We start from the raw sequence: 13,322 nt of genomic DNA on the forward strand, positions 1-13,322 counted from the left end.
CCCCTCCAACGTGCTGGGCCTAAACTCCACCCACAAACCCTCACTCAGGGCCCTACCTCCAAACTCTGGAATCCCACACTCCAGAGGCCCTCCTTTCGACTTGCTGCCTCTCCCCTTTCACTCAGGTCCTAAGCAGAGGCCCCGCCCCACGCTCAATCATCACCCCTCCCATCCGCCTAGGTCCTGCCCCACCCTAAACCCCACCCCTGCCTAAGTTCCACCCCCTCCCCCAGCCTAAACACCCCCAGAGCCAAGGCTTTTTTTTTTTCTTTTTTCCTCTTTTACACTGGGATTCTGTTTTACCTTGTTGATTCACTGTTGTTGATTCTTTTATATTTTTATTTTTCCTAATAAAGCTTTTATTCTTCTAATTTTATTTTACTCTTTATACTTTGTTAGTGATCTCTCCTTTTGGCTTTTTGCCCCCACCCACCCTTTTTTTTCTTTTTTCTGCTGTGGTTTTATTTTACTTTGTTGCAGCTGTTTCAATTATAGTTTTATTTTTCCTAATATATTTTTTATCCTAATTTTATTTTTTATTTTTTTATTTTTTTTTGCGGTACGCGGGCCTCTCACTATTGTGGCCTCTCCCGTTGCGGAGTACAGGCTCCGGACACGCAGGCTCAGTGGCCGTGGCTCATGGGCCTAGCCGCTCCATGGCATGTGGGATCCTCCCGGACCGGGGCACGAACCCGTGTCCCCTGCATCAGCAGGTGGACTCTCAACCACTGTGCCACTGTTTTTTATTGTTGATATTGTACTGCTCCTTTCTTTCTTCCTTTTTTTTTTTTTTTTTTTAACGTGCCATGAAGCTTGCCAGATCTTGGTTCCCAGGCCGGAAGTTGGGCCCGAACTCCTGTGGTGGGAGCTCTGAGTCCAAACCACTGGACTAACAGAGGACCTCAGACCCCAGGGAATATCAATTGTAGTGCAGCCTCCCGAAGGTCCTCATCTCAGTACCAAGACCCAGCTCTATCTAACTGCCTGCAAACTCCAGTGCTGGACGTCTCAGGCCAAACAACCAGTAAGACAGGAATACAGCACCATCCATCAAAAAAAAAAAAAAAAATGAAGCGACAAAAAAATATGTTACAGATGAAGGAGCAAGGTAAAAACCTACGAGACCAAATAAGTGAAGAGGAAATAGGCAACCTACCTGAAAAAGAATTCAGAGGATTAATAGTAAAGATGATCCAAAATCTCGGAAACAGAATGGAGAAAATACAAGAAACACTTAACAAGGATCAGGAAGAACTAAAGAGCAAACAAACAATGATGAACAACACAATTACTGAAATTAAAAATACTCTAGAAGGAAACAGTAACAGAATAACTGAGGCAAAAGAACGGATAAGTGAGCTGGAAGATAAAATGCTGAAAATAACTGCTAGGGAGCAGAATAAAGAAAAAAGGATGAAAAGACTTGAGGACAGTCTCAGAGACCTCTGGGACAACAGTAAATGCACCAATATTCGAATTATAGGGGTTCCAGAAGAAGAGAAAAAGAAAGGGGCTGAGAAAATATTTGAAGAGATTATAGCTGAAAACTTCCCTAACATGGGAAATAGTCAAGTCCAGAAAGCACAGAGAGTACCATACAGGGTAAACCCAAAGACAAACACGCCAAGATACATATTAATCAAACTATCAAAAATTAAATTCAAAGAAAAAATATTAAAAGCAGCAAGGGAAAAACAACAAATAACATACAAGGGAATCTCCATAAGGTTAACAGCTGATCTTTCAGCAGAAACTCTGCAAGCCACAAGGGAGTGGCAGGACACGTTTAAAGTGATGAAAGGGAAAAACCAACAACCAAGATTACTCTACCCAGCAAGGATCTAATTCACATTCGATGGAGAAATTGAAACCTTTACAGATATGCAAAAGTTAAGAGAATTCAGCACCACCAAACCAGCTTTACAACAAATGCTAAAGGAACTTCTCTAGGCAGAAAACACAAGAGAAGGAAAATACCTACAAAAACAAACCCAAAACAATTAAGAAAATGGTAATAGGAACACACATATCAATAATTACCTTAAACGTAAGGTAATTATTAAATGCTCCAACCAAAAGACATACACTGGCTGAATAAATACAAAAACAAGACCCATATATATGTTGTCTACAACAGACCCACTTCAGACCTAGGGACACATACAGACTGAAAGTGAGGGGATGAAAAAAGATATTCCATGCAAATGGAAATCAAAAGAAAGCTGGAGTAGCAATTCTCATATTAGACAAGATAGACTTTAAAATAAAGACTATTAAAAGAGACACAGAAGGACACTACAAAATGATCAATCCAAGAAGAAGATATAACAATTGTAAATATTTATGCACCCAACATAGGAGCACCTCAATACATAAGGCAAATGCTAACAGCCATAAAAGGGGAAACCAACAGTAACACAATCATAGTAGGGGACTTTAACACCCCGCTTTCACCCATGGACAGATGAACCAAAATTAAAATAAATAAGAAACACAAGCTTAAATGATACATTAAACAAGATGGACTTAAATGATATTTATAGGACTTTCCATCCAAAAACAACAGAATGCATTTTCTTCTCAAGTGCTCATGGAACATTCTCCAGGATAGATCATATTTTGGGTCACAAATCAAGCCTTGGTAAATTTAAGAAAACTGAAATCGTATCAAGTATCTTTTCCAACCACAGTGCTATGAGACTAGATACCAATTACAGGAAAAAATCTGTAAAAAATACAAACACATGGAAGCTAAACAATACACTACTAAATAACTAAGAGATCACTGAAGAAATCAAAGAGGAAATCAAAAAATACCTAGAAACAAATGACAATAAAAACACAACGACCCAAAACTTATGGGATGCAGCAAAACAGTTCTAAGATGGAAGTTTGTAGCAATACAATCCTACCTCAAGAAACAAGAAACATCTCAAATAAACAACCTAACCTTACACCTAAAGCAATTAGAGAAAGAGGAACAAAAAAACCCCCAAAGTTAGCAGAAGGAAAGAAATCATAAAGATTAGATCAGAAATAAATGAAAAAGAAATGGAGGAAACAATAGCAAACATCAATAAAACTAAAAGCTGGTTCTCTGAGAAGATAAACAAAATTGATAAACCATTAGCCAGACTCATCAAGAAAAAAAGGGAGAAGACTCAAATCAGCAGAATTAGAAATGAAAAAGGAGAAGTAACAACTGACACTGCAGAAGTACGAAGGATCATGAGGGATTACTAGAAGCAACTATATGCCAATAAAATGGACAACCTGGAAGAAATGGACAAATTCTTAAAAAAGCACAGCCTTCCAGAGTGAACCAGGAAGAAATAGAAAATATAAACAGACCAATCACAAGCACTGAAATTGAAATTGTGATTAAAAATCTTCCAACAAACCAAAGCTTCACAGGCAAATTCTATCAAACATTTAGAGAAGAGCAAACACCTATCCTTCTCAAACTCTTCCAAAATATAGCAGAGGAAGGAACACTCCCAAACTCATTCTATGAGGCCACCCTCACCCTGATACCAAAACCAGACAAGGATGTCACATAGAAAGGAAACTACAGGCCAGTATCACTGATGAACATAGATGCAAAAATCCTCAACAAAACACTAGCAAACAGAATCCAACAGCACATTAAAAGGATCATACACCATGATCAAGTGGGGTTTATCTCAGGAATGAAAGGATTATTCAATATACGCAAATCAATCAATGTGATATATCATATTAACAAACTGAAGGAGAAATGATGATCATTTCTATGATCATCTCAATAGATGCAGAAAAAGCTTTTGATAAAATTCAACACCCATTTATGATAAAAACTCTCCAGAAAGTAGGCAGAGAGGGAACCTACCTCAACATAATAAAGGCCATATATTACAAACCCACAGCCAACATCATTCTCAATGGTGAAAAACTGAAACCATTTATTCTAAGATCAGGAATAAGACAAGGTTGTCCACTCTCACCACTGTTATTCAACATAGTTTTGGAAGTTTTAGCCACAGTAATCAGAGAATAAATAGAAATAAAAGGAATCCAAATCAGAAAAGAAGAAGTAAAACTGTCCCTGTTGCAGATGACATGATAGTATACATAGAGAATCCTAAATATGCTACCAGAAAACTACTAGAGCTGATCAATGAATTTGGTAAAGTAGCAGGATACAAAATTAATGCACAGAAATCTCTTGCATTCCTATACACTAATGATGAAAAATCTGAAAGAGAAATAAGGAAACACTCCCATTTACCATTGCAACAAAAAGAATAAAATACCTAGGAATAAACCTACCTAAGGAGACAAAAGACCTGTATGCAGAAAACTATAAGACACGGATGAAAGAAATTAAAGATGACAGAGACAGATGGAGAGATATATCATGTTCTTGGATTGGAAGAATCAATATTGTGAAAATGACTATACCACCCACAGCAATCTACAGATTCAGTGCAATCCCTATCAAACTAACAATGGCATTTTTCACAGAACTAGAACAGAAAATTTCACGACTTGTATGGAAACACAAAAGACCCCGAATAGCCAAAACAATCTTGAGAAAGAAAAACGGAGCTGGAGAAATCAGGCTCCCAGACTTCAGACTATACTACAAAGCTACAGTAATCAAGACAGTATGGTACTGGTGCAAAAGAAGAAATATAGATCAATGGAACAGGATAGAAAGCCCAGGGATAATCCCATGCACATGTGGTCACCTTATCTTTGATAAAGGGGGCAAGAGTATACAAAGGAGAAAAGACAGCCTCTTCAATAAGTGGTGCTGGGAAAACTGGACAGCTACATGTAAAAGAATGAAATTAGAACACTTCCTAACACCATACACAAAAATAAATTCAAAATGGATTAGAGACCTAAATGTAAGGCCAGACAGTATAAAACTCTTAGAGCAAAACATAGGCAGAACACTCTATGACATAAATCACAGCAAGATCCTTTTTGACCCACCTCCTACAGAAATGAAATAAAAACAAAAATAAACAAATGGGACCTAGTGAAACTTAGAAGCTTTTGCACAGCAAAGGAAAACATAAACAAGACGAAAAGACAACCCTCAGAATGGGAGAAAATATTTGCAAATGAAGCAACTGACAAAAGATTAATCTCCAAAATATACAAGCAGCTCATGCAGCTCAATATCAAAAATACAAACAACCCAATCCAAAAATGGGCAGAAGGCCTAAACAGACATTTCTCCAAAGAAGATATACAGACTGCCAACAAACACATGAAAAGATGCTCAACATCACTAATCATTAGAGAAATGCAAATCAAAACTACAATGAGGTATCACCTCACACCGGTCAGAATGGCCATCATCAAAAAATCTACAAACAATAAATGCTGGTGAGAGTGCAGAGAAAAGGGAACCTCTTGCACTGTTGGTGGGAATGTAAATTGATAAAGCCACTATGGAGAACAGTATGGAGGTTCCTTAAAAACTAAAAATAGAACTACCATACAATACAGCAATCCCACCACTGGGCATATACCTTGAGAAAACCATAATTCAGAAAGAGTCATGTACCACAATGGTCACTGCAGCACTATTTACAACAGTCAGGACATGGAAGCAACCTAAGTGTCCATCGACAGATGAATGGATAAAGATGTGGCACATGTATACAATGGAATATTACTCAGCCATGAAAAGAAACGAAATTGAGTTACATGTAGGGAGGTGGATGGACCTAGAGTCTGTCATACAGAATGAAGTAAGTCAGAAAGAGAAAAACAAATACCATATGCTAACAGATATATATGGAATCTTAAAAAAAATGGTTCTGATGAACCTAGGGGCAGGAGAGGAATAAAGACACAGACATAAAAATCGACTTTAGGATGCGGGGATGGGGAAGGGTAAGTTGGGATGAAGTGAGAGAGTAGCACTGACATATATACACTACCAAATATACAACAGATAGCTAGTGGGAAGCAGCTGCCCTGCACAGGGAGATCAGCTTGGTGCTTTGTGACCACCTAGAGGGGTGGGATAAGGAGGGTGGGAGGGAGACACAAGAGGGAGGGGATATGGGAATATACATATGCATGTAGCTGATTCACTCTGTTATACAGCAGAAACTAACACAACACTGTAAAGCAATTATATTCCAACACAGACATTAAAAAAGAAAAAAGTGAAGAAGGCATTCCACAGGAAAAAGAAAAAAAAGAAACATACCCACAAATGACTTAAGTATTGGAATTAGTATAAAAGACTGTAAAGTAACTCATAAGTATGTTAAAGAGTCCAAAGTAATATATAGGTATAATGGGTGAAGAGAAGTGAAATGTAAGAAAAGATTTGGAAATATTAAAAAAAAAAAAGCCAAATGGACATCACAGAACAGAAAAGCACAATATCTGAGTAGAAAAGAAAAAAAAATTCATTTGGTGGAATCAACAACAGATTGGACACAACAAAAGAAAGGATTAGTGAACCTGAAGAAGACAGTGCAAAAGAAATTATCAAATTTGAAGCACACAGATAAAAAAAAGATTTTAAAAAATGAACACAGCCTCAACCTGTGAGGTATATCAAGCAATCTAACAAGTATAATTGGTGCCCAAAGAGAAAAGAGAGGAAACAGGATTGCAAGAAGTACTGACAGAAATTTTTCCAAATTTGATTTAGAAAAGAAGTAATAAGAATAATAACCCAGGAGGAAGCACAGCTAACCCCAAGCTGGATCAATATGAAAGAAATTACACCAAGGGACGTTATAGTCGCAGACAAAGCACAGATAGAAAAAAAAAAAAAACGAAAGTTGCCAGAGGAACAAATCACGTTACATAAAGGGGAACAACAATAAGATAAGTATGACAACTGACTCATCATCAGAAACAGTGGATGCCAGAGACAATGGAATAGCATCTTTAAAGGGCTGAAAGAAAAACATGTCAGCCTAGAATTCTATGTTCAGTAAAATTGTTTTCAAAAATGAAGATGAAATTTAGATAAATTTCACCTAAAAGCTGAGATGACTTCTCGCCAGCATACCTACATGTAAAGAAATACTAAAATACTAAAAGAAATTCTTAGGCTGAAGAAAAATTGAAGCCAGTCAGAAGAAATATGAAGCCAGAAAATAAGGAAGAGCACTGGGACTGATAAACATGTAGGTAAGTATATTTCTTTCCATAAGTATTTTAAAGCCAACTGTTTAAATAAGAATAAACATTGGGTTTATAATATATGAAGTAAAACACAAAAACAACGGCATAAAGAACTACAGTGAGTGTGAACTCAAATAATGTTTTAGGTTTATATACTATACATGAAGTGGTATAATATTAATTCCACACAGATTGGAATAAATTAGGATATCCATTTTAATCTCTTGAACAACAACTTTAAAAATAAAAAAGGTATAAAAAAGTAGAGATCATGGTCACACCAGGGGCATCTCAGAGAAATTCCCTGCTGTGTCAACATGTAGAGAGAGAAGCTGTGTTAGAGGTGCCTGAAGGCTGCCCTGTCCAGGGGTGGGCTTGGAGGGAGGGGCAGGAAGAGGTGCGGCTGCCTGTATTGAGAGGCTACAGCTGTATGCAGCAGCCTTGGAGACGTGGCTGTTACAGGTTCCCTGGGTCAATGCCAACCTCAAGCCCACACTATGTCTCCATTGCAAACCCAACCCCGTGTTAGACAGTTTATACCCGTTGTCCAAGGACACAGAGCCAGTGGATGGTGGGAATGGAACCGGTACCCAGGTCAGCCAGGGAGACTTCTCGTGGCTCTTCACTCATCAAGAGCTCCAAGGAGAACTTACACATCTCAACGTAAAAGAACTATCCACGAAGGAGTGAGGCCAGGTGACAGTCTCCTGATCTGTTCTGCAGGACACACCCTTGGTGGTTAATGATGGCTGGTTAAATCCCAGCCACTTCAAAGGTTTCCAAGGGAAACAGCAGGCAGAGGGTCCTAAATAAGTGAAAGCTGGGGACCCTATTTTCAAAACTCAAGAAATTCCCCAAAGACTCGTGACCCAGAGTTCTCCACCTTGTGCTGCTCGTAGTAGAGCTGAGGGAGCTAAACCACCTCCACAAAGGCAAAGCAGCAGAGAAGGCCACACCCCAGGAAGGCATCCCAGCATGGCCATCAGCATGCGTGTGAGCACCTCCAAACCGAGAGCCAGTGCCTCAAGGCCAAGTGGACGGTTGAGGACAATTCATTGCCCCGGTCACACCTGCTCAGTGCCAGCTCAGTGATGCGCACCTACCAGGCACTGCAGAGGACTTACTGACTTACTGTCTGCCAGTCTGAGTTGTCAATCTGCCAGGCTCAGGGGGCAGGGGCAGGGGCAGGGGGCATTGAAGACGTGTGACTCTTTGCTCTAAAGCCCCATCCTAACAAAAGAAGCTTGACTCACAAATGGAGAAACCAAACAACAGAGCCAGAGACACCCAGGGTCAGGCATGCTCCTTAAAGGGACCTGGAAGGCTGACCTCCCTCAGTAAACAAGACGAGGGGGGACACCTGGATTTGGGGAGCACTCCGTGGAGCAGAGAGGGCGTGAGAGGCCGTAAGTCATGGGTGGACTGAGCAGAACAGAGCAGCGGGGAGCGGTTTTTGGGGTGAGGCAAATGTTACCAGCTCGTCATAAACAGGGGAGACCGGGCATCTCTGGGGGACACTATGACAAATGTCCTCTGGCTAAAGCCGAGGGACAGGGCAGGAGCAGTGGGCCAGGATGCTCGAGCGGGAGTTGGGGCCAAGGAAAGGCCTTCGTCCCAGGTGAAAACCGTAAACCCTGCTGGGAGAGTCAGAGGGAGGGCAGGATGGGCAGCAGGAGGGGACCCACGCGGCCTATTAGGACTGGTCTGCTTGACAGCGGTGAGTCAGCAGCCGGACCCACAGGACCCGCGGAGGCTTTTCAGGCAAACCAGTGAGCAACACCCTCTGCCTCCAGGCCTCTGGCAGCGTGAGGTCAGGCCCAGGGTCCGACTCGGCCACCGAGGCCAACGGAAGTGCCACTGCTGAGACTCGGAGGGACACGTCCAGTACCCCTGCCCCAGGCCCGAGCCCCCGGGCAGCACACTCCTGGGCCTTACCTCCGATTTTTGCATTGTACGCGATGCCCACGATGCAGTAAGAGTTGTTGGCTGAAGCGGCGACCTCTCCCGCACAGCGAGTACCGTGTCTGAGGCAAAGGAAAAAACGAAGTTAGGACTCCGCCAGCACCTTGCAGTGGGTTCAGTGCCCTGCTCAGCTCTCCTGCAAGAAGAGTCATTATCCCTAAGCCCAGGGAGGATGCTGAAGCCTTCTCCCCACATCCCTTCCCATTGCCCCCCGCCCTCTGATGGCTGCTCCGGGAGGGGCATCAAGTGGGCTTTTGCACTGGCCTGGACCGTCCTGTTCCCCACCCCTGCCCCGCACCCCGTAGGCTGGCAAGGCCTTCCCGCCGCCCTGCAGACACGATGCTCCCGCATCAGGCTGAGTCTCCTGCTCCGGCGCCAGGGGCCCAAGCATCCCTCCTCCCAAGCTCTGCGTCCCCGCGACTGACAACACAGCGTAGACGCCTGCCTGGCTGCCGAGCTGAAGTAAGAACAAACGAGAACCTAGATCCTGTGTCCTCTTGTGTCCCCCTCCTCCCAGCCCATGCTCACCTCGGGCAGCCCCCCAACCCTTTCCACGGCCATTGCAGCAGGAGCCGAGGAAGAAAGCTCGAAATGGAACACTCAGCGGCGGTGGACAGACTGGGAAGAGGCCACCTGAAAAACAGATCGCTCCCCTCGGGTAATGACCCCGTTCTGCAACATGCTGCATCGGGTCAGTTCCTCCAGCAGAAGCCAAAAAATACCGGCAAGTTTAAGGAGCACATCTTTGAGAAGAGTCCACAGGGGATCAGAATCACTGAGTCAACTTTAAAACCACCTTTGAAACTAGTCCAGGGCTCATGCATTAGCCCTGGGGAGGCAGCCCTCTGTCCTCCGGACCTCGTGCACCCACAGCCAGGGCTGCTCCCAAGTCACACAGCCCACCGCCCCACTCAGCATTCAATCCTGCCCTTCATGGATCACTGTGCAGTGTCTGGATTATCCCTCCTGGCTCCCTGCACTTGGGGCTGGGAGACCAGGCGCCCTGCACCACTGGCGTGCTGGTGGCTGAGTGGGAAGGGCACCTGGGGACATGAGGTTGGGGCCTTTGCAGGCTCCCTGGAGCGCCGTGGTCCGTCATGCTGACCGCGTCTGCCGGCCGAGACTCCCTGCACAGCACCCTGTGGGCACCAGGATGTGAACCCCAGAATCAAATCAACCACAACCTAAAATATTATGGACGAAGACACACCTTGGCAAGCGTCGTGTCAACAGTGGAGAAGAAATGGACGTCCCTGGCGGCGCAGTGGTTAAGAATCCACCTTCCAATGCAGGGGACATGGGTTCGATCCCTGATCAAGGAACTAAGATCCCACATGCATGCCACAACTAAGAGTTCACATGCCACAACTGAGGAGCCCGCCAGCCACAACTAAGGAGCACACATGCCACAACTAAAGGAACTGGTGAGCTGCAGCTAAGACCCGGCACAACTAAAACAAATAAAATACAATTAAAAACAAAACAAAACAAAACCAAAAAAACAGTGGAGAAGAAAGAAATGGCTTCTGTTCTTCTCTAAATATTTTTGGAAGAATGGGAAGAGCTTGGGGCATGGGGCATGCTGACGGAGAAACGACAGGCAGGACACAGCAAACGAGCTCTAGGGCTGGGCTGGGGAAAGTGGACATCACCCCCAGGGCTGCCACCGATGGAGCCGAGTCACCTGATCTCTCCAGACCTCCCATCTTCATTTGCAAAGTGACGATCACAAGTGTCACTGACTGAACACCCTCCATGTGTGTCCCTCACCCATCACCCGACTCCCACCCACAGCCCTGGGGCATGGGGAGCCTCAGGCCACGAGACATCACCCAGCCTGCACAGAGGCACACAGCCAGGCCCAGGATCTGGGCCCCGATTTACCCAGCATCATTCACTCTTCTGCCACCTCCCTCGTGAGGTCACAGACAGACTCAAAAAGGCTCGGATACTGACCCATGCACTGTGGTCTGAACACGGCCGGCTGTGGAGACTGCAAGATTTAAGGGTTACTCTTTTCAAATCCAACAGTGTTTCGAACAGGAACAATGCTGGTCCAACATCCATTGCTAGCTGACCAGCAGGGGTGACACCCCTTAGGAAGGGACTGAATCCACCAAGGCTGCCTTGTGCCTGAAGGGCTGCGCGGGGCTGGCTCCTGGCTCAGCCCCAGACCCAGCCAGGCAGCCGGAGAGGTGCCTCTGACCTGTCACAGTTCCAGGATCCCGACCGTGGGCCAGCTCAACAGTGACTGCAGGGAGACGGAAAGGGAAGCAAGGAGGGGCCGGCCAAGTGACCAAGTGACATACTTGTTCTCATTGCTGGCATCATATCGCGGAGACGGGTCGTAATCGTTTCCGTTGACGTCATAGCTCGCATAGGAATCCTAAGAAATGAAAGCCTCGTGACCGAAGAGAAATGGCCTGGCATATCACAGCCCTGCTTTAAATTGTTTTTATGCCTCAACTGGAAACAGAGAAAAATGCACGCTTGGTACTCCCTTACTATAACTTTATATATATATATATATATATATATATATATATGTATATAATTATATATATATATATGTATGTATGTATATATATTATGGTGGGAAATACACATAACAAAATTTACCACCCTAACCATTTTTAAGTGCACAGTTCAATGGCTTTAAGTATATTCACACTGCTGGGCAGCCATCACCACCATCCATCCACAGAACGCTTTTCATCTTGCAAAACTGCAACTCTGTCCCCATGAAACACTAACTCTCCATCCCCCTCCCCAGCCCCTGGCACCCAGCATCTACTTTCTGTCTCTACGAATTCGACTCCTCTAGGGACCTTACGTAAGTGAAAGCATACAGTGTTTGTCCTTTTGTGACCTAGATAATGTCTTCATCGATGTGGCTGATCCATGTGGTAGCATGCATCAGATAAAGGTTCATCCACGCGGTAGCAAGTGTCAGAATTTCCTTCATCTTATATTTTTAATATGTATGTTTTTGTGTATATACTTATAATCATAGTATTCGTGTAATATCCCAACATCCTTTTAAAACACATTATAAAAGCTCTCCAGATTGTTGACTTCAAAACTGTCATCTCGTGATGGATGTGTTAATTAACTTGATTGTGGTAATCATCTCCCATTGTATATATATACATATATATATATATCAAAACATCACGTTGTATACTTTAAATATATACAATCTGTATTTGTCAATTACACTTCAATAAAGCTGAAAACCAGAAACTAAAAAAAAAAAACAAAAACTGTCATCTTTTGCAAACTAGTATATATAGGATGGATAAGCAACAAGGTCCTACTGTATAGCACAGGGAACTATATTCAATATCCTGTGATAAACCATAATGGAAAAGAACATGAAAAAAAAATATATATGCATATTTGCTGTACAGCAGAAATTAAGACAACCCCAGGTGCCTCAGAATACTAAATACCTTTCTCACATTTACTATGTGCTGGGCTCTCTTCTTTACATTTATGAAGCCATTTAATCCTCACAATTACCCAAGGAGGTAGTAGTCCTGTTACTAATCCCACTTTACAGAACGTGACACCGAGGCACAGAGAAGTCAAGTAAATTGCCCGGGGTCTCAGAGTTAATAAGCCGCAGAGCCAGGACAGGAGCCCCAGCAGTTTGGGTCCTAAGCCCACGTCTTAACCCTGCCATTTCTCACGTCGCTGATGTTGATCTGATGGCGACCTCCATGCACACGTCTCTGAGTTTCTTAGGACCCGTTCCCAGAAGTACATGTGAATCCTCTAACATGTGAACGAATCCCTCTGCGAACCCCTGGCTCCGGGTAGCAGGGGAGCTGGGTTCACCAGCCCACCCAGCTCAGTTTTCTGTACTGTCTGATATAGGGAGGGGTAGGCACCTTATCGTTTTATAAATGTGTCCTTGTTTAATGACCCACGCAGTTGAATGTCTCTGCATGCCAGTTGCCAGTTTTAAGGCTTGACTTACATAGTTTGGGGCCAGGTCGGGGTGATTCCGCTCTATGCCATCATCCAGGATGGTGACCACCACGTTTTTTCCCGTGTAGCCCCGCTTCCACGCCGCCTGGACATTCATTTCTGATCGGCAGCGACTGTTCTTGTCGCCACAATGCTGCAGGCACAGAAGACACAAAGCCCCCCGACACAGACACACCTGACACAGACCTGCAAACCCAGCAGAGGTGCTCCTATGCTCA

General features: G+C 43.7%; 1 protein-coding gene across 3 annotated transcripts in view; it reads right to left on the bottom strand.

Moving 5' to 3' along the window:
• Window positions 1-13,322, bottom strand: part of PCSK6 (proprotein convertase subtilisin/kexin type 6) — a 190,700-nt gene that overhangs the window by 115,896 nt on the left and 61,482 nt on the right. For all 3 annotated transcript variants that reach the window (XR_004348503.1, XM_032623053.1, XM_032623051.1), the window contains exons 4-6: window positions 13,094-13,237; window positions 11,421-11,497; window positions 9,085-9,173 (exon numbers count right to left, since the gene is read on the bottom strand). Coding sequence is in view for 2 of the 3 variants with exons in the window: in XM_032623053.1 (XP_032478944.1) it covers window positions 9,085-9,173; window positions 11,421-11,497; window positions 13,094-13,237 (310 nt within the window). In the remaining variant the exon portion in view is untranslated. The remainder of the gene's footprint in view (window positions 1-9,084; window positions 9,174-11,420; window positions 11,498-13,093; window positions 13,238-13,322) is intronic.

Source organism: Phocoena sinus, chromosome 2 (genome assembly GCF_008692025.1).
Source record: "Phocoena sinus isolate mPhoSin1 chromosome 2, mPhoSin1.pri, whole genome shotgun sequence".
Taxonomy (NCBI): Eukaryota; Metazoa; Chordata; class Mammalia; order Artiodactyla; family Phocoenidae; genus Phocoena; species Phocoena sinus.